Below are 21,702 nucleotides of genomic sequence, written 5' to 3' on the forward strand. Positions count from 1 at the left end.
TTAGTATGGCCTGTTCACCTGACCTGCACATCTTTCGGCTATAGGAGTAAACCACAGCACCCGGAGGAAACCCGGGAAGACACAGGGAGAATGTACAAATCTACACAGACAGTTGCCTGAGGCTGGAATTGAACCTGAGTCCCTAGCACTGTGAGGCAGCAGTGTTAACCACTGAGCCACCATGACTCCCCAGCATACTAATTAACATCATCAGTGAGAGTCTCTGGTGAAGTGCTGATGGTAAGTCCCGCCTCTTTATTTATAGGTCTTGGTTTCTTAAGGTGGATGATGTCATTTCCGTTTTTTTTAAGGGAAGGTAGATAGGGTCTAGATCAATGGGTTTATCGATGGAGCTCTGGTTAGAGTGCCTTGATCTAAGAATTCTCGTGCGTGTCTTTGGTTTGCCTAGCCTACGATATGTGTGTTGTCCCAGTTAAAGTGGTGTCCTTCTTTGTCTGTATGTATGGAAACTAGTAATAGTGGGTTGAGTCTTTTGGTGGCCAATTGGTGGTCATTTATCCTGGTGGCTAGTTTCCTGCTGATTTGTCCAATTTTTTTTTACAGTTCTTGCATGGTATCTTGTAAATGATGTTAGTTTTGCTGGTGGTATCTATTGGATCTCTTAGGTTCAGAAGTCATTGTTTAAGTGTGTTGGTAGATTTGTGGGTTACCATGATGCCAAGGGGTCTGAGTAGTCTGGAAGTCATTTCTGACATATCTTTGATGTAAGGTAATGTGGTTATAGCTTTTGATTGCATTGTGTCTGTTTGTTTCAATACCTGCCTTAAGAAACCAAGACCTCTAAATAGAGAGGTGGAACATACTACCAGCACTTCACCAGAGACTTTCACTGATGATGTTACCTAGTATGGTGACGAAACGTCTGAAAACAAACCTTCAAGCTCACGAGCTAACTTGCACACTTATCATCAGCCTGAGCTACAAATCTTCTCAAAAATCGCTTTCGAAGAGTAGTTAACAACCAACCCTATTACTACAGATTTGGAATCACGTGGGCCAAACCAGACAGCGAGAGGAAATTTCTTTCCTTAAAATTGTCATAAGCAGGAGTTTTTTCAGCATTCGATGGTTATTTCATTTCAGTAGTCATCATAACTGATGCAAGCTTTCAATTTCAAATTTTATTAATCAAATTTAAACTCCACCAATTGCCATGTTTCTACAGCATTAACTTGAGCTATTGGATAACAGCCAATGACATCACATTACGCCACCCTCTCCCTAAGAATTCTGTGTCCATGAGATCTTTGCATGCAAGCAGGTCCTGGCACAGAGAAATTATAATTAGAAATGAGCTGGTAAGTGCTTTGCAACTCATCAGTATGAAGAATATCTTATTTCACTTGCCTCTAAATCAAGTCCAGATGATTAAATGTTATAAGACAAGTGGATTGCTGATATTTAATTGTATCGCCAGAAGGCTTGGAGATTTCCATCTCCCAATCACTGATTGTAGAAGATGAAAAAATGACCACTTGTCTCCAGCTTTCCCTCCTTTTGAGTTTTTACTTGTGAGGTCTCATTTTTTATTCTCTCTGTGTTCAATAAAGGAAAGATCAGACCTGTAAGAACATGTGTTCATCCAGTGCATGCAGCATACCTGGGGAGGGTGACTCTAATGAAGGGAATTAAAATTGCTTAAGGATCTAGGTGAACAGTAGCAGTCGATAGATGGATAGGGACATGAGGAAGTACTGAGAAAGAGAAGGATGAGTGTGCTTGGAAAGTAAATGCCTTGAGGAGCGAATCCAAGTTGGTTTGACATGGCACAGTGATTGAATGGAATGAATTTGCTTGACCTTGTTAGTTTCTTAGGCAGTGCCTCCACTGAATTCCAGCATACAGAACATAGAACAGCTAAATTAAACTAATCCCTTCTGCCTGCCCTTGATGTATATGCCACCATTTCTCGCATATTCATGTGCTTATCTAAAGATCCTTAAACACCCCTATTACATTTGCCTCCACCACCAACCCAGCAGCACGTTCCAGACACCTATCACTCTCTGTGTAAAAAAGCTTGCCCCTCACATCTCTTTTGAACTTTCCCCTCTCATCTTAAATGCATCCCACGTTATATTAGACGTTTCAACTCTGGAAAAAAAGGATTTGGACTGTCAGCCCTATCTATTGCATCTCATAATTTTAAAGCCTTCAATCAAGGCTCTCCTTAGCCTTCACCCACTCCAGAGAAAACAATCCTAGATTTTCTAGCCTCTTGCTATACTATAATGCTGTAATGCTCCTGCTGTTGACCTGCTGCATCACCTCCTCCCATGCTTTCCTGAAACATTAGGCTTTTTCCTTCAAGTCCTGGAGAAGATTGCCTTCACCCTAGATTAAAACAACAACTACAGTGCCATAGTGCTTCAATACAGTGCAATCTGTTGGAGATGTCCTGAGACAGAGGCTATAGAAATGCAATTGTATCTTTTTGTTTTTCCCAGCTTTTCATTGGCCATAGTAAAGCATCAAAAGAAGCATCAGTGAGGTACATTTCAGAGAATTAATGCCCTGAATCCATTGCCATTTCTTGTCTTCTATTGCATCAAGCCCAAACTCCATCTGTTTTATTGGCTCTTTAATTGTGTAGTTGAGATTATGTCCTACTCATCCTCACTCCCACGATACTGACACCAAATCCGGATAAAAATGATAATGAGCCTGCTGTAAGAAAATGTTGCTGACAGATGCACTGAACTTACTTTCAGGTTCCCCTTGTGGTTTTAGACACCTCTTTCTCAATTAACCTCTCATTTAATATTGAGGTTATACATGGAAAAATGACTAGTACGGACAGAAGAGAAGAAGATCATGAAAGTTTGTTACCGGTATATCCTTCTGATGGAGTGACCACTGTTTCCGTGGATACACCCAATCAGTGAAACTGGTAACCATGGAAACTACAGCTAAGCCATCAAAATATCTGGAATTAGTACTATTAGTGCACAGTTAGGCCTGCTTGTCGATTGAATATTTTAGAAAGTAACCAACCCTATAATGACTGTTTAGCTCAATCAAATATTTGAGAATGTAAAAACATCAACATGTAATTTGGATTCGGTGTCAGGTATGTGTTTGCAACACATAAATGTTGACCATAACGAATAATGGAATGCGATTTTATTCTGTGCGGTCCAAATCGACAGATTCCCTGGTTTGACTTTGAATTTTCAATTAATGGCTCAGAATTTTTGTTGTCACGATTATCAAAATTGGAACTTGGATTGGAAGATGCACATCAGGATCCCACAACCGTCATAACTAAGCATCAAAACTTACCCCTCCTAATCACCACCACGAATCCCAATTTGACTGTCCCAACTGCCATACAAAATCCCCAAATCCAGACCTCACTATCTCGTCCACCACCACCAGCCCCCTGACCTGACCATCTCATTCACCCACTGCCCTACCTGCTCACCTCCTCATTCTCCACTCACTCACTCATTCATCCCCCATTCACTTTCCCATTCATTCACAAACCCACTCACTTACATACTCACTTACCCACTCATTGACAGAATGAGTACATTTACATGCACTTACCCCAGCCATTAGCTCACCCATACACTCAATATTCATTAACCCACTCAGCCACTCAAACATCCACTCATCTACTCAAATACACCTTCAATCACTCACTCACTCAGCCCATCATCCATTCACTCACTCATCCTCTCCCTCATCTCCATTCTTGCCCACTCAGCCACCCTCTCCCTCCATCACCCACTCATTCACACTCTCTCCCACTCATTCCCTCATGCTCACTCCATCAGCTACCTACTCATCCAAGCATTAACTCACGTACTCACCCACCCGCTCAACATCCCAAACACTCATTCTCTCACTAACTCATCAACTCACTCACTTACTTACCAACTCGCATAACACCTAACCACCACTCATTCATTCATTTGCTAAACCTTTCTCAGACACACTCACCCATTCCAGCCTATCACCCACTCCCAAATTCACTCTCTTCATCTCTCACGCACTCACTTATTTATCCCTTCAGTCATTTACTTACTCAGGCCATCACCCAGACCCACATTCACTCTCTCCTTTATTCACACGCCCACTCACTCACCTATTCCATTCAATCCCCCTCTTTCTTACTCTGTCATCAACTCACTCACCCATTTATCAACTCAAACTTTCCTCAGCCAACTCCTCAATTATTCACTCATTTACCCACTCACCCACCTACACACAGACTCAGTCCACATATTGCCTAACAACACATCTAACTACTTTCTCACTCAACCACTCATGCACTCATCTACATACTTACTTATCCAACCCCATCTCAACTCAGGCAACCAATCACTCACTGACCCCCTCAGCCAGCCCCCAATTTATCCACTCACTCAATTATCCACTGGAAGGCTTTAGAATGTGCAATTTAGAAACTTGCATCAAGTTTCAATTCTAGTTTTTTAATGACATAGTTGTTAAACTTAGCCCTACCTTTATAGTGAGTTAGGAGTCATGCAGCCATTTCTTCTCATATAGGGACATATTTCTATGGGATTTTGGCTCCTGGAAGCTATATGCTTAGGTCTCATCAGCCTCCAGTCAGTGGCAGGAATCTGTTACTGTGGATTTGAAGGCTAGGTTTACAACCTTGTGGGCGGCACGGTGGCACAGTGGTTAGCACTGCTGCCTCACAGCGCCTGTAGACCCGGGTTCAATTCCCGACTCAGGCGACTGACTGTGTGGAGTTTGCACGTTCTCCCCGTGTCTGCGTGGGTTTCCTCCGGGTGCTCCGGTTTCCTCCCACAGTCACAAAGATGTGCGGGTCAGGTGAATTGGCCAAGCTAAATTGCCCCTAGTGTTAGGTAAGGGGTAAATGTAGGGGTATGGGTGGGTTGCGCTTCGGCGGATCGGTGTGGACTTGTTGGGCCGAAGGGCCTGTTTCCACACTGTAAGTCTAATCTAATCTAATCTAATCTAATCTAACAGTTCAATGATTGGGAGGTGAACTAGGAGAGCATTCCAGTTAAGAAAAATTATGAGTTAAAAAAAAGGCTAGTCCTAAATTCCCCTGTGAGGCCAATAGAACCAGCAAAAATGAAGCAGACCCATTAGAAAAATTAAAACAAAGATAATCCACTTAGCGATTGGGCCCTCTTTCAGCCTCTACCCCATCTCCCTGTCCAGTTTATTTATTCAGTTCAAATTGTTTTCCAGTGTCTGCTTCTCACCTGTTCAAGAGACCAAGTTATGATCAGGAGAGGAGGGTAGACAATAGGATGGATGTACACCCCATTGGCCACTCAAACTGCCTGGAATTTAGGAACACTGATTTTTACTCACTACTTTTCTTAACAGGGACACTCTCCTAAATCACCTGCCTGCCCTCTTTCTACCAGGCAGATAGAATTAACATTGGCTTCGTGTAAAAATTAAGAATAATTTAATAAAGACACTTTATATTTATTATTGCATGAAAGATTTAGATTTTGAAGGATTGTGGAAATAGGAATTTATTTCAGGTTTTGGTGACATGCCAGAGTGATTTTTATTTGCAAAGCATTGAAAATTCACTGTGAACATTGCAGATATGTGCTGTACAGGTTTCCCTCGAAATTATATTGCTGGCTATAACTGCTGGCTTTGCTGTAGCCTTGCTGTTTTTGAACAGTAACTGGCTTGTAGATGTGCTTGTTATATTTGGTTTCAGATAGAGGAAAGCCTACTAAAGGTCAACTCAGGAAGTCTGCTAAGAACAAACTAAGTCAGAGGAAGGTTTGCTGCGAATGAGCTGCCAACCTGATCCGTCCCATTTCTGAGAAGAAGCCCCTGTACATTAGTTTATGGTGAAACATATTTGTTCTCTTTAAAAAAATGTTTGAAAGAACATCACAAGATGATTTTGTCTGAATATCTGTGTTTATAAGACTTCAGTTCCAACCGTATGTGTCCAGTAATTTGACCGCAAAGGCCAGAGCATCACAGAAACAGAATGTGGAACATGCTACATTCTTTTGCTTTCAAGAATAAAGCAGTGGTCAAAATGTTTTTCTCCAGAAAGCCAATCTCTGCAGAGAAATCTGTTCTTTGTTTCTCTTTTCCTCTAAAATGTGTATCTTTGTGTAATGAGGATATTTATAGTTTTATATATATATTACTGACTTTATATGTTAATAAATTATTACATTTTGTTTTGATAATAGATCCATAATTGTGTTCATTAAGAAACCTGTTGAAAATTTAATTTTGATAAGATATTCAGCTGGTCATTTTAGTAACTGAAAAAAGTATTTTTATTTTAGTTTACAAACCCTGGGATTTGAGCAAGCATTCAGCCTCTGTTGTAACAGTATTAATAATTATAAACTATTAGATTATATCATTCATATAAATTGTGATTCTATGAAAACATGCATAAAACAATCACCCATGGGTGATTAATTGATTTGATGTTCATGAATTGCATACACAGATTTGCAATTACTACCCTGTATTTAACACCACAATGATTTGCTGAAGACTTCACAAATTGGGAAAGTTTCTCCATGACATTTTACTTCCATACCTCTCATTTACATCAGCTTCATCCATCACAAGGAGTCAACATGTAAATATCTGACCTTAGTGCCCATACAGAATAACTTGTCCTACAAGTAATACAAAGACAGAAAATTAAAAAATTGCTGATTTTGAATACATCATTCATAGAATCATAGAATCTCTACAGTGTGGAAACAGGTCATTCGGCCCAACACTGACTCCAAAGATTAATCCACCCAGATCCATTCCCCAACTCTATTACTCCACATTTCCCCTGACTAATTGCACCTCACCTTCATAAGTTTGAACACAATGGGCAATTTATCATGGCCAATTCACCTAATCTGCACATCTTTTGTTTTTATATTTTTTGATTCATTAAATGAAGCCTTAATTGAGTTAAATCTTATTTCATCATATCTTAGAGATATCTTAAAGTGCTTCACATGCAAAATGAAGTGTTAAGGCACATGGTTTTCACAGATGGTGTTTTTGTTTTGAATTTTTATCTGTCAAAACAAAATAAATGACATTAAAGCATCTGGCATATAACTGAACCTATTATCTTCAGCATTAATATTTTTCACCATGTGCTGTTCAGTTTTATGGCAGTGATAAGTGGGACATTTAGACTCCACATTGAATGAAGGGTCAATTAGTAAAAGTTTTGAGAGCTGACTGCATACATATGCAAATAGGTGTTCTATGCCAGTATTTATGGATTAGTCAAAATCGGGGACTTATTTTCTATCTGCACTTTAATGATTTGCAAAATCATGCTGTAATATAAATCAAGAGTAAAATGTCTTATCCTGTTCCAATTGCAGAGCCATTTCAGTCAAACTCAATCATTTGTGGGGGTGGATTTTCCCAGATATATCTCTTGCTTCTTGAAAGAATAACTTCTTGAAACTTTGGGAAACAGCTACAATAAGAAACTGAACATGGGGCACAAGTAAAACAGTCACTAGAATGCTCAGGACAAAATCACAGGTAAGTGAGAAACACACGTAAGTCAGTCTCAAGAAGGTAAAAGAAGCATGCTTTACCATAATTTGATGATGGACTGGGAAAACATTAAATGATCAAGCTGATTCTCATTGAAGTATTTTTCAGGCAGGCAGTGGCCTGCACAAATACACTGGCTACCTAAAAGAATTAGGGGACCAGTTGATTTTGTACTTGCAAACTCATTAGAATACAACAAGAAAATTGGAAGCTTGATAAACACTCCACAATCATCAGTTTGATGAGCCAGTTGTAGAAATTTGAGTAGAAGGGCAAATGTGAAGGGTCTGCAGCATCTGACAGTAGGATAGTGTTGGGTCATTTTTTTTACCAAGTAACCATAAAATTATACAAAAACTTGAAAATAGAACAAACTGAAAGGCTTTGTATGAAGCATCCAGAATAAGGTAGACGAACTGATAGCAATAATCGAGGTAATTGAATATGACATTTTAGCCATTACAGGACCATGCTTACAAGGAAATCAAAACTGAGACCTTAACATTCAGGGATACTTGACCTCTCTGAGAAGCAGGAGGGATAGAAAAAATGTTGGGTAGCACTGTTAATAAGGGATGAAATGAAGACAGTTGTGAGAGATGATCTCGGATTCGATGATGTAGAGTCCATTTAGGCAGAGGCAACAAAAAAAGGAAAAGAAGACATTGGTAGAGATAGGACCTCCAAACAGTAGCCATTCTGTGGGAAAGGCCATAAGTTAACAAATAATAGGTGCATGTAAAAAGAATAGAGCAATAATAATGGATGACTTTAATTTTCATGTTGATTGGTTTAAGCAAATTGGAAAGGGTAACAATGACGATCAATATATTACGGATAGTTTCCAAAAGAAATACATCATGGAGCCAACCAAGGAGCAAGCTATCTTGATTTGGCAATGGGTAAGGAGGCAAGATTATTAAATGACTTCTGAGTAAATGATACCCAAGGGAATAGTGATCATAATATGATATTCAGTTTGAGAATAAGAAACCTGGCGCAGAAACAACTGTGATTAATTTAAATAAAGGGAATTACAATGAAATGAGGATACAATTAGCTAAGTGAACTGGGTGGATCAATTTGCAGGAATGACAACAGGCAAACAGTAGCAGACATTTAAAAGGGTAATTCATGTCTCTCAGCAAAATTATACCCAGTAAGGAGGAAAGATTCTAAGAAAGGGATAGACCAATCATGATTACCCAAGGAAGCTAAGGACAGTATTAAGTTGAAAGCAAAAGTACATACAGAGGTCAAAGTCAGCAATAACCCAAAAGCTGGGCTAAATTCAGATTTACGGGGAAAGGACAGTAAAGTGAATGTGTGGAATGTTGGATCAGCCATGACCCTACTGAATGGAGAGCAGCTTGAAGGGCCAAATGGCCTACTCCTGTTCCTATTTCTTATTGTGTTATGGTAAGAATAGTACTGGGATGGCATCATTTTGGAGGAATAGGCAACATACTTTGAAATACATCGGCAAGTACATTCAATTTAGAAATTGCTAATACCTGAAACTTACAAGGAATTATCAGAAAACTGCCATCCAAAACTCGACTCATCTTTTTCTGACTGAAGCTGAGGACGTCTTTAATTTTCACTGGAACTGATTGCTTCCACATTGGCACCAATCATGGCATGTTATGGATGGGTGTAGGTATGTACAGTAGTCAGATGGAATTGACAAGTAAATGAAGTCTTAATGTTGTCACCTAATTCCAACTTGCAGCCGTATAATGCTCTAGGAAGGATCACAGGAAGAGAAATAACATTCAGCTCCTCAAGCCTGCTCTGCAAATCATTACATAATGAACATTTTGTATCTTAAATTAATCTGTCTCCTTCAGTAACCCTTATCGTCCTTGCTTAATAAAACTGCATTCATTTCAGTTTTTAAATTGCTAATTAACATAATTTCAGTCGTATTTTGGTTAGAGAGATTTCAGAGTTTTAATAATCTTCTCGCAGGTACTGCGAGGTTTCACCATAGTCAGGGTCAATGACAAAACAACATTAAATCACATCTTACCAGCCACAGAATTCTACATTCATCAAACAAAGCAAAATTCTGATGTCAATACAATTCTATTTTAAGTGCAAACAGGACAACAATGACAAGAGAATTTCCCTCCTGTATACTTTAGATGATGTGTATGGAATACTTATGATGTACCAAATAAAAAGAGAGCTGGAAATATTCAGCAGGTCTGACAATATCTGTGCAGAGAGACACAGACTTTTGTTCAGTTTTGATGGAAGTCATTAACTGAAACATGCTTCTCTCTCCACGGATGTTACTAAATGTGTTGAATAATTCCAGTATTTTCTGTTTTTCTTTCAGATTATCAGCATTTGCTAAATTTTGTTTAGGATATAACATGGTATAGTTCTAAGAATGGAGCTGACAGGAATTATTCCAATAAGTCATTCTAGCTTTATCCGTTGCCTCATGATCATTTTTCTTTAGTGTGGAGCCCAAAACTGCACACTACAATGAGTTTTATCAAGATTTACATGGGTTTGACGTGACATCTTGGAATAGAAATTTGTTCTAGGTGGATGTGCAAATTGGTTAATATTGCATTGCCTATCCATTGTATGCTCTTTGAAATTTACTTCCTTTGATTGCAATGGAGTTGAATATCAAGTACTACATATAATGGATGGTTGATCTGATGCAAAAAGTGTGGCGGTGGAAAAGCACAGCTGATCTGGCAGCATCCGAGGAGTAGGAGGGTCGATTTTCAAACATAAGCTCTTCATCACTTGATCTGATAACCCATTTAGAACCATTTGTACTAGATGCATTTTTACCTCTTAACTATAACAATTTGTACTTCCCATTAACAAATCTTACCTTAGTTTTCTTCATGATCTTATCTACTTGAGGTACAGTTTAATGTTGGGGTCAATTACCTCAGATGACTTGAATGTGGTAAAGAATGATGTCAATAGTGTGGGTACAATCACCATACAGTCTGTGAGTAGTTCATAGAAGGCTACCACTTTCCCTTCTCCAATGTTTAATGCAGATTGGTGTGTCCTGAAACTACTTCCAAATGCCTGAGGTTATTAGTTGACTGTGGTTCTTGCCTCACCAATTTAACCTGCAAAACTAACCACCTTTACTCTTCTACTAAATCTACACCATTTCATCTTCTATACTTAATCAGAATGACCAATTTCTTGAAATTCCAATACACTCTGTCCACTTCATAACCTCCATCCATCATGCCTGATATTATCTTAATCAATTTTACTAGGTTAATCGAGTATAATCATCCTTCTGAAAACTCTTATGGATATTTCTAATTGCTTTCACCGAGATATTTTCTTTTGGGTTTACATTTGCTTCAACAAAGAAACCTATCATCTGAATAATTTGTAACAACTACTGGGATTAAAAAAAAATACATTTCCATTTAATTGGAAAAGTAAAGCTACTAAATAATCTTTAAGTACTACAAATGTTTTCTGTCATCTTTACATTGCAGTTGAGAAATTAATGCAGCATCTTTAATGTGGTTGTAATTATGACTGACCATTATTGCACTGTGTCTGAAGAACAGTGAGGAGACTGGTCACCATTATAGCAACTGCAGGGACATAACTGGACAGCAAAAAAAATGCTAACACTTTGTAGAATTCAACATTTCAAGCTATGATTTATTCCCCACCTGCATGAATCAATATTTTATCAATATTATCTGATTTGTTGCTAATCATACTTACTTGAAGAACTCATGTAAAATATAGTTGTTACCTCTGTTCTCCTAAAATGATTTTTTTGTGAATTACAATATATTGTTTAGTGTCCCTAGTTTTACATGTGTTTTTGATGCAGAGAATCTTGTATAATAGGCACTCCTGATTCTTCTATTTGACAAGTGTAAATTGTATAGCAGAACTTATATATCAACTCGACTTTCCCTCATTATTCTCCAATTTCTCTTGTGTCCAAAATCCTTGAGTATACTCAGTGATTGAACATACGTAGTTCCCCATGATAGTGATTTCTAAAGATTCACAGCTCTCAGTGACAAAATTTCTAGTTCACTTCTAAATGTGTGACTCCTGAATCTGAGATTATTCCCTTTAGCTTGATACTGTCCAGCCAGGGGATGGTGAAATAATTTCACAGATGCAGGTATCCTGTAACCAAGTCACCATTCATTTACATGTGAACAGTCTTTGACTTTAGTACTGCCTCATTTAGAGTCAATGAATGTCACCAAATGTCAATACCTCTGACACTCACCCTTTTTATCTGACAGCCAGGGCTTCATGATTGAACCAGACTAACAGCCCCAATCAGGGAACTCATATTATATGCAGTCCACCTGGCTGATCGCATTACCATCACTACAGGGGAGAATTGTGCAAATCGCGGCCATTATGCTGTCAAGATTTTTTTCATGAATTGCCCACTTCTGAGAATTCAATAAATGCAATGATGTTTAGATTAGATTACTTACAGTGTGGAAACAGGCCCTTCGGCCCAACAAGTCCACATCGACCCGCCAAAGCGCAACCCACCCATACCCCTACATTTACCCCTTACCTAACACTACGGGCAATTTAGCATGGCCAATTCACCTGACCCGTACATCTTGAAATGTGGGAGGAAACCGGAGCACCCAGAGGTATGTTACTTTTTGTTCTTTGAAATTTTAGAGATAAAGAACAAGGAAGGGGATCTATTTGATCAGACAGGAGGGTATGGGGTGAAGATTTCACCATCTACTTCCTTCCCTCTGATTAGGATCATAGAATCCTTACAGTGCAGAAAGAGGCTATTTGGTCCACTGAGTCTGCACCAATCCTTTGAAGAGCATCTCACCTCCCCAACCCTATCCTCATAACCCTGCATTTAGCATAGCTAATCCACTTAAGTTGCACATTCCCGGACACTACAGACAATTTAGTATAGTTCATCTACCTATCCTGCGCATCTTTGGATTGTGAGAGGAAACTGGACCACCCATTGGAAACCCACACCGACACAGGAAGAACGTGCAGATTCCACACTGATAGACACCCAAGGCTGTAATCAAATCTGGCTCCCTGCCACTGACCCCTGAGCCATTGTGTTGCCCTTAAATTTGTGTCATATAAGAACATAAGAAATAGGAGGAACAGTAGGACATTTGGGCCCTCAAGTCTGAACTGCCATTTTCTCAGAACATGGTTGATCTGCATCAGGTCCCAATTCCTCTTTTGTGCCACCTCCTCAAAACCATCAATGCTTCAATATTTAAATATCTATCTCCCTCTTCTTTAAATACTTTCAGTGATCTGACATCCACAGCTAAACAAAAACCAAAAGAACAGCGGATGATGAAAATCAAAAACAACATCAGAAATTGCAGGAAAAGCTCAGTAGGTCTTGCAACATCTGTTTCAGGTCCAGTGGCCCTTCTTCAGAAACATTAACTCTGATTTCTCTCCGAACATGCTGCCAGACCTGCTGAGTTTTTCCGGCAATTGCTCTGTTTGTTTTTGACATTCACAGTTCTTTAGGTAAAGAATTCCAGACAATCATTCCTTTCTGGGAAAAGAAATTTCTTTGCATCTCAGTTTTAAATAAATATTGCCTTATTCTTTAAATGTGTCACCTTGTTCAGGATTTCTTGAAGTGGAAACATTTCTCAACCTCTGCCTGTGAATCTTATATGTTTCAATCAGATCAACCAACATTCCTCAAATTTTAATGAATAAAGGCTTTGCCTATTTAGCTGTTCTTGATAAGTCAACCCTTTCATTCCAGCAATCAAACTACTGAATCTTTTTAAACTGCTACTAATGTCAATATATCCTTTCTAAAATATAGGGACCAAAACTGTACCCAGTACTCCAGGTGCAGCCTCACTAAAACCCTGTACAGGCATAACAAGACTTCCCTATTTTTAAAATCCAGCCTCCTAATAATGAAAGCCATTTCATAGATTCACAGAGTCATAGAGGTATATAGCATGGAAACAGACCCTTTGGTCCAATTTGTCCATGCCAACCAGATATCCTAAAGCAATCTAGTCCCATTTGACAGCATTTGACCCACATTCCTCTAAAACACTATCAAAATTGCACCAGCCTCTACCCCTCTTCTGGCAGTTTATTCCATACACGCACCACCTTCTGTGTGAAAAGGTTGCCCCTTAGCTCCCTTTTAAACCTTTCCCTCTCATTTTAAACATATGCCCTCTAATTTTGGATGCCCTTACCCTGGAGAAACAAACATGGCTATTCACCCTACTCATGTCACTCATAACTTTACAAATCTCTATAAGGTCACGCTTCAGTCTCTGATGCTCCAGAGAAAACACCCACAGCCTATTTGGCCTCTCCCCATTGCTTAAGCCCCCCAAACCTGGCTACATCCTTATAAATCTTTTCAGAACGCTTTCAAGTTTCACAACATCTTTCCCCTAGTTGAGAGACCAGAAATGAATTCAATATTCCAAAAGTGGCCTGATCAGTGTCAAGTACAGCCATAACATGGCCTCTCAACTCCTATACTCAATGCACTGATCAATAAAGATGAGCGGTTCCAGCCTGTCTACCTACTACTCCACTTTCAAGGAACAGTGAATCTTTTTATCTTCTTAATTATTTTTTGCGCTTGCATGCTAACTTTTTTGTATTTCATGCACGATATCAGTCAGATTCACTTGTTTGCAGCCTCTCTCCTTTTAAATAACATGCTGCCTTTTGATTCTTCCAACCAAAGTGCATAACTGCACACTTTCCCATACTCAAGTCCATCAGTGACAATTTTGATCACTCAGTCTATCTATACATCCCCTTGCACATTCCTTTTGTCCTTATCAAATAATTTTGTATCATCAGAAAATTTGGATTATTATATTTGGCCAAGTTATTAATATAGATCGCAAATAATTGAGGTCCTATGACTGATCATTGTGGCCACTCTATAGTGTTTTTTTCAATGTGAAAGAAGTTCCTTAATCCTAACTCTCTGTCTTCTGTGTGTTAACCAAACCCCAATCCATGCGAATACATTACCTCCAATATCATGAGTTCCTATGTTGTGCAATAGCCTGTTTTGTGGCTCCTTATCAACTATCTCCTGGAAATCTAAATACACAACATTCACCAGGTCCTCCTTTTTAATTCTGTTTGTTATGTCTTCAAAGTATTCTTGCAAATTTATCAATCATAATTTTCCTTTCAAGAACCCAGAGGAAACCCACACAGACACGGGGGGAATTTGCAAACGCCACACAGTCGCCCGAGGCTGGAATCAAACCCGGGTCCCTGGCACTGTGAGGCAGCACTGCTAACCACTGAGCCACCATGCCACCCATCAATAGACACCAGTATTTTTCAGGTGGAATTGTTTGTTGGTGGCATCACTGCTCAAATTCTAACTGAGGCCTGTAAGTGGACAATTAAGGTCCACTTAAGTACTTTATCCAGCCAATGCTGAGTATTCAAGGTGATTACTTGAGTCCACCCAGTAAACGCTGTCAGATTTTCATGCATCCTAATAGGATGAGACCTTTATTCAAAGGCACTCAGTGCTTGGTAAAATGACCTGGAATTGGGAATGTGGAGGCCTCTTGAGATTAATCCCCTCACTTTGCTTTTGGCTTTGCTCCTTTGCTGGGGATTCCTTCCCCACAATCCCTACCTTTCTCATACTTACTTTGCTCCAGAGATCTCTGAGTGAGTTACCAGTAGAAGCCCACAGAAAGGGACAGCTACCAGTATCTGATTGGTCGGCAGCTCTCAGATGCAAGATTCTTGGCCAACCTGAGAAAGATCTGCAAGTAAATTCCACCGCCATCGGGAGCCTCAGTCACAGGATGTTCTCTGCCAATTAGCCACGTAATTCTCACAGGCGCTCGAGATCGGGTTCACACCACTTCCAGTGATCAACATTAAGTCTACCACAGTTGTCATTAAATTCCACCTATTGTCAGAGAACATAGGTCCACTCCACTCAAGCTCTCCTCATTCTGATAGGCATTCTCATTCCAGGACTCATAACCAAGTTTTTTTTTGTTGCGTCCCCTCTAACTTCAATCTTCTTAAGTAAGGAGACAAAATCTGTGCGCAGGAGTGGTCTCATCAAAGCCTTATACAATCACAACAAGACAAATGCTGGTTGTGATGTGTTTAAAAATCTTAGACCCTGAGACAATTCCAAAAGGTGAAAGGAAATACAGCTTCCAAGGAGTGTGACAAATATTGCATATAATTTAAATTGCTCATCTATTAATAGCTGTCAGCAGCTGCTGTTGTCATCCAGTTTGGTGAAAACTGAGTTCTTTGTGAGTTAGATGATTCTGTGGCATACACATGGCATACAGTGCACCATTGCTTCCAGCAAGGTTGAACTGTGTGAGACCTACATGCTGTTTGTTTAGCCTTTGGGTTTGTACACATGAAGCAACATGAGCACCAATAAGTGGGTTGTGTTGCAGGTGCTATGACCACCTGGTGTGGCATGAAATTAATTTCTTGTCTCACTTTTTTCAAACACGGATGCGAAATGTTTCTTGAAGTAAACAAACATGGTGGCTTGGCATCTGGCCTTAATGTAATATGGTGAGCTTTCTACAACTCTCCCAAACCCATAAACTGCTTTCAAAATTCTAACATGAATTTGTCTGGCTGTCCCAGTTATTTAACCTCTCCATGTTGAGGATAAGTTACAAATGCAAGTAAGCTGTCTGACTGTAACGAGAACTTATAATTTTGAATCAGATAAAACATTTCTGTAGTTCTCTTCTTTCACCTTGCATTGTGGCCATAAATTGGTCCATCAGCTTTACGTGAATGCCCCAATCAGTGAAGTTCCATAGTTAATGACTGAACTAAATGAGGCTTGAGCCATCATTTTCTCACAGCAAGTATTGACATTCCACCTCCAGTGTCTATGTGGAGATTGGTCCCATGGTTTTTGGCCATAGTGTCATGACCCTAAAAACCCTCTTTGATTTGTGACCTCACCCAGAAAGTCACCTCATAATTATTGTTATTTTACATGGCATTTTCTGGTCTGACTAGTTTCCCTTCAAAACTTTTATTTAAAGTTAGAAGCTTAATCTGCCCTGCATACCACTTAACAATGACCCCTTTGCTTGTTTGAGCTGTAGTCTACATTAACAAGTGTGTGAGTTTGGTGCTAGCAAGATATTTCCTGTCACAATGAGGATCACTGCGATGGCAGTGACTGCAGCTTCTGCCTTCCCATTCTGAATTGCATGAGCTCCAAGGGCCCATTTATCTTCCCATTTAGTTACTGGTTGACAGACAGAGAGCACAAAGAAAATAAAATACGTTGCAGAGCCTGAGTGTTGGTGCCAAATTTTACCTGGAATATGAAAGATAGTGAAACAAAAATAAGAATCAATGCCTTATTAATATTGTCATAGTTGGCAGTTTCTTCTTCACTTCACTGTCTAATCAGAATGGAGTCAGCATGATTGCATCTAGAAGTATATTAATGTGGGGCTTATCAGGCTTCACTGAAGTTCAAAGATAGTCCAATACCCATTGAAGTTGTGGTGCCAATAAATCCATTGTTGATGGGTTTGAGAAGAGATAAAGTCTTATCCTCAACAAAGTGAGGTCAATGTAATCAGGCTATGGTAACAATGAGCTGCTCTGATGACAGCTGTTGTTGTCATCTCAAGTGTGTTCTGGGAGCCAAGGACTTCACAATTTCTGGTCTTTTGTTAACATTGACTGGAATGCATAATCAGTGCTTGCAGAGTGCACACTACCACTTGCACACAATTTAAATATCACAATCAGGTTCTGGGGACCTTGGACAGATGGAGGCTTGACAGTAGACTGACAGGCGATGGAAAAAGCACAGCAGGTCAGGCAGCATCTGAGAAGCAAGAGAGGAGAGGTTTTGGGCTTGACTCTTCATCAGGACTTGTTGGCTATGACGTCTTTGTCATATCTACAGCATCTACAGTCCTCACTATCACCTAATGCAAGTGACAAAACATTTATTAACTAAAAGCACTATCTACATGGTTACACTGGAGTTCTTCCTTTAGGTCCGAGTCCCATGTAACCTGACTTCACTGATGCAGATGTCTAGCTATTTATATGAACTCATATAATACAATACCTTCACATTAGTGGGTCAAGTCACATGTTTAGGTAGGGTGCCAATGAGTGAGGAACACAGCACAAGTAAAAGAGGCAACTGTGAGCAGTTCCATTCAAAGTATGGAGGGCAGAAACAGCCATGCTCAGCTGGACACAGATGCGAGGCCCTGGGTGTAACAGTAAAGAAGCGTCTACTTACATCTGCAGTGGTAGGTATGTTCCTGTATGTCTGAATGACCTGAGGCAGTGCAATGTCATGGGCTGAGAATAAAGAGGAGTCCATTCAACTGATGCCACCATGGTTCCGTGTTTTTGGAGAGAGTAGCCAACCTTATGGAAAGCCATATAGGACATATAACACTAAAGCACAGTACAGGCCATTCAGCCTTGATGTTATGCTGACCTTTTATCCTACTCTAAGATCAAAAAAATCTACATACCTTTAATTTTACTATCAGCCATGTGCCTATCGAAGAGTCACTTAAATGTCGCTAAGTTATCTGACTCTGCAGTGCATTCCTTGTATCCATCATTCATAAATGCAGTATCACTTAAGAGTACATGCAGGAACTGCACACTGATATATACAGGATGCATGCAAAGGTCTGTGACCTGAGGAGTGCAAAGATGTCTAGATGTCTACCAGTTATGCTGAAGCTGATGTCCTGTAGACATCTGAAACACTTAGCCCTGAGGAACTGGATTTACATATATTTGGAAAGGCAAGGACTGACTAGGGATAGTCAACATGGCCTTGTGCGTGGGAAATCATGTCTCACAAATTTGACTGAGTTTTTTGAATAGATAACAAAGAGGATTGATGAGGGCAGAGCAGTGGATGTGATCTATGTGGACTTCAGTAAGGCATTAAACAAGGTTCCCCATGGGAGACTGGTTAGCAATATTAGACCTCATAGAATACAGGGAGGAGAAATAGCCATTTGGATACAGAACTGGCTCAAAGGTAGAAGATAAAGAGCGGTGTTGGAGGTTGCTTTTGAGACTGGAGGCCTGTGACCAGTGGAGTGTCACAAGGATCGGTGCTGGGTCCACTACTTTTCGTCAAGTATCTAAAGGATTTGGATGTGAACATAGGACATATAGTCAGTAAGTTTGCAGATGACACCAAAATTATACGTGTAGTGGATAGCAAAGAAGGTTACCTCAGAACACAACGAGATCTTGATGGGCCAATGGGCTGAGGAGTAGCAAATGGAGTTTCATTTAGGTAAATGTGAAGTGCTGCATTTTGGGAAAGTTAACCTTAGCAGAACTAATACACTTAATGGTAAGGTCCTGGGGAGTGTTGCTAAACAAAGAGATGTTGGAGTGCAGGTTCATAGCTCCTTGAAAGTAGAGTTGCGGGTATATAGGATAGTGAAGAAGGCATTTGGCATGCTTTCCTTTATTGGTCAGAACATTGAGTATAGGAGTTGGGAGGTCATGTTGCGGCTGCATAGGATGCTGGTTAGGCCACTTTTGGGATACTGCATGCAGTTCTGGTCTCCTTCTTATCGGAAAGATGTTGTGAAACTTGAAAGGGTTCAGAAAAGATTCACAAGAATGTTGCTAGAGTTGGAGTATTTGAGCTACAGGGAGAGGCTGAATAGGCTGGGGCTGTTTTCCCTGAAGTTTTGGAGACTGCAGGTGACCTTATAGAGGTTTATAAAATCATGAGGGGTATGGATAGGATAAATAGACAAAGTCGTTTCCCCAGGATGGGGGATTCTAGAACTGGAGGGTGCAGATTTAGGGTGAGAGGGAAAGATATAAAAGAGATCTAAGAGGCAACATTTTCAAGCAGAGGGTGGTGCATGTATGGAATAAGCTACCAGAGGAAGTGGTGGAGGCTGGTACAATTGCAACAATTGCATCTGGATGGGTATATGAATAGGAAGCGTTTGGAGGAATATGGGCCAGTACTGGCAAATGGAACTAGATTTTGTTGGGATATCCGGTTGTCATGGACGGATTGGACCGAATGGTCTGTTTTTGTGCTCCACATCTTTATGACTCTAATACTCTATAACATCAGAAAGGAGGATGAAGGTACCTATGAAAATAGGGTATTTTCATCATCATCAGATTCTTTGGTTCTTCTGCCTGTGAGAGCCCCACTGCAGCAGAGTTGAGTAATGGAGGCTGCCCCTAAAATGATTGCAGCAACCATTAGAGATGGACACCTCCATGATGAGGACAATCTCCACATGGATCTCAATCACAAACTGGCCCCCACCTCATCCGAGGCCATAAGGGGAACACTGTGTGGCAATGGCTAACAGTGGACACCACAAGTCAAATACAATACTGAGTGGCTTACTGAGGTCTATCATATTTTTTCTTGTGTTATGAATGCTGGACTTTATCAAATGGTTTTATGCTGAATTTAAGGTAAAACAGAATGTTCCAAATGGAGATCAATTAAAACTCATTCACTGAGAGATCCATACGATTTGGTTGTCATGGGAAAAGAAGCCAAGTCTGAAACAGACAGAAAAAGAGTGCTTGTTATCATTTTAATATAAACAGAACATATTGGAGAAACTCAGCAGCTCTGGCAATATCTGAGGAGAAAGAAACTGGGTTAATGTTTTTAATCCAAAATGACTCTTCTTCAGATGGGAGTTGTCATGCACTGATAAAAAGGAGGGGCAGCTGGTCTTTCTGTATACACATTGTCAAACTTTGACTCAAACAGAGAGCGAGTGAGGGAGCAATGCTTCAGGGTAAAAAAGCTACCACTTTCAGAGCAGGATTCCTGGAAGAGTCAGCTTCTGTATGAAAGTCAGAACAGATGGGTCTCTGGAGAATTAGCGAATATGAAATTAGCAGTCTGAATCTTTCCACTCAATTTTAATCCTAGGATACCTGGAAGAACGCAAGAAGCCTCGTCCTGGCAGAGTAGCATGAAGTGAACTGTTGAAAAGCCAGCAAGAGTTTGGACTTCACTCTTAGGGGTCCCAGTGATCAGGTTGCATTATCTTTGTGATTCTGTCTGGTAGTCATCTCTTCAAGGCATAGCTCCCTGTCCTCTGGAATCCATCCATTGGCTTTAGGGGAATGGAGTGAAAATCTATGGCAACCTGGACTGCTGGTGGATCAAAACGTCATGACATCTGCCAAGAAAATTAATACACTCATGAAGGAAGCTCTTGTTGTGGTCATACCAGTTCAACATTGAGGAAATAGGAGATCTTTTGGTTGATGGATCTCACTGGCTGGTCATTAGGGACCCCAATAGGTGTCATTGATGATAATCCAGCAATCACAGCAAAACACACTGCCTCACATTCCTGTGAGGCTGTATCTGCGGTGAAATTATTTTATCATCCAGCTCTGACATATAGGGCATCCATGAGCATTGGGATGTAGTGATATTCGGCCATTCACAAGGTAGCAGCAAATTCCACAGCTGACCTGTACAAGGAACCAGAAGCAAAAAAGTTCAAGGTCACTGAGACTTTGACAGCTCCAGACAGAATATGGTGACCATTGCTGCAGGATGGCAACTCTTCAGCGACAAAGGCACAGATCTCAGTGAAAATCTGTCTGGAGTTTTTCAGTCTGCTGTGGCTTGAGGACACGGTCATCTTCAGGTAGCGACTACTCTGATGGTAAATACTAAGTAGAGAGTACAACCTCTATGTCCTTTTGCCTTTTGGTCCTTGACATTGTCCTCTTAATGCTTGGAGCTCTGCTGTTTCTACAGAGGGTGATGATCCACCAGTTCTAGCTATTGCCTTCCTTTTGGTCAGTTGGATACCCAGCTATGTCCCCTGCTCCTCTATGCCTGTGAAAATCCCTCAGACTGCCAGTTTCACTACATTTGCCAGAAAGACAATCTCACCCTCGTGAACGTAATAGGTAGCAAGAACAACATTGATGACTGGTATTTTTAGATCCTTTCCACATCCATTCACACCTTAGCAGGGCTCAATAATATCGCCTAAAATATTTATTTAACATCTCTACTAATTCTTTATTTCCTATTATCAATGTTCTGAACTCTGTCACTAATCGCTTGATTTTGACATATCAGAAACTTGTAAATACAACAAAATT

The 21,702-nt window shown here is 40.1% G+C and overlaps 1 protein-coding gene across 2 annotated transcripts in view; it reads right to left on the reverse strand.

The window, feature by feature from the left end:
* The window catches only part of htr4 (5-hydroxytryptamine receptor 4), a 205,173-nt gene that overhangs the window by 161,227 nt on the left and 22,244 nt on the right, over positions 1–21,702 (reverse strand). For both annotated transcript variants that reach the window (XM_060836766.1, XM_060836767.1), the window contains exons 2-3: positions 9,071–9,289; positions 6,563–6,644 (exon numbers count right to left, since the gene is read on the reverse strand). In XM_060836766.1, coding sequence (XP_060692749.1) covers positions 6,563–6,588 — 26 coding nt within the window. In that variant the 5' untranslated portion in view covers positions 6,589–6,644; positions 9,071–9,289. The remainder of the gene's footprint in view (positions 1–6,562; positions 6,645–9,070; positions 9,290–21,702) is intronic.

This window comes from Hemiscyllium ocellatum, chromosome 16 (assembly GCF_020745735.1).
Source record: "Hemiscyllium ocellatum isolate sHemOce1 chromosome 16, sHemOce1.pat.X.cur, whole genome shotgun sequence".
Classification (NCBI taxonomy): domain Eukaryota; kingdom Metazoa; phylum Chordata; class Chondrichthyes; order Orectolobiformes; family Hemiscylliidae; genus Hemiscyllium; species Hemiscyllium ocellatum.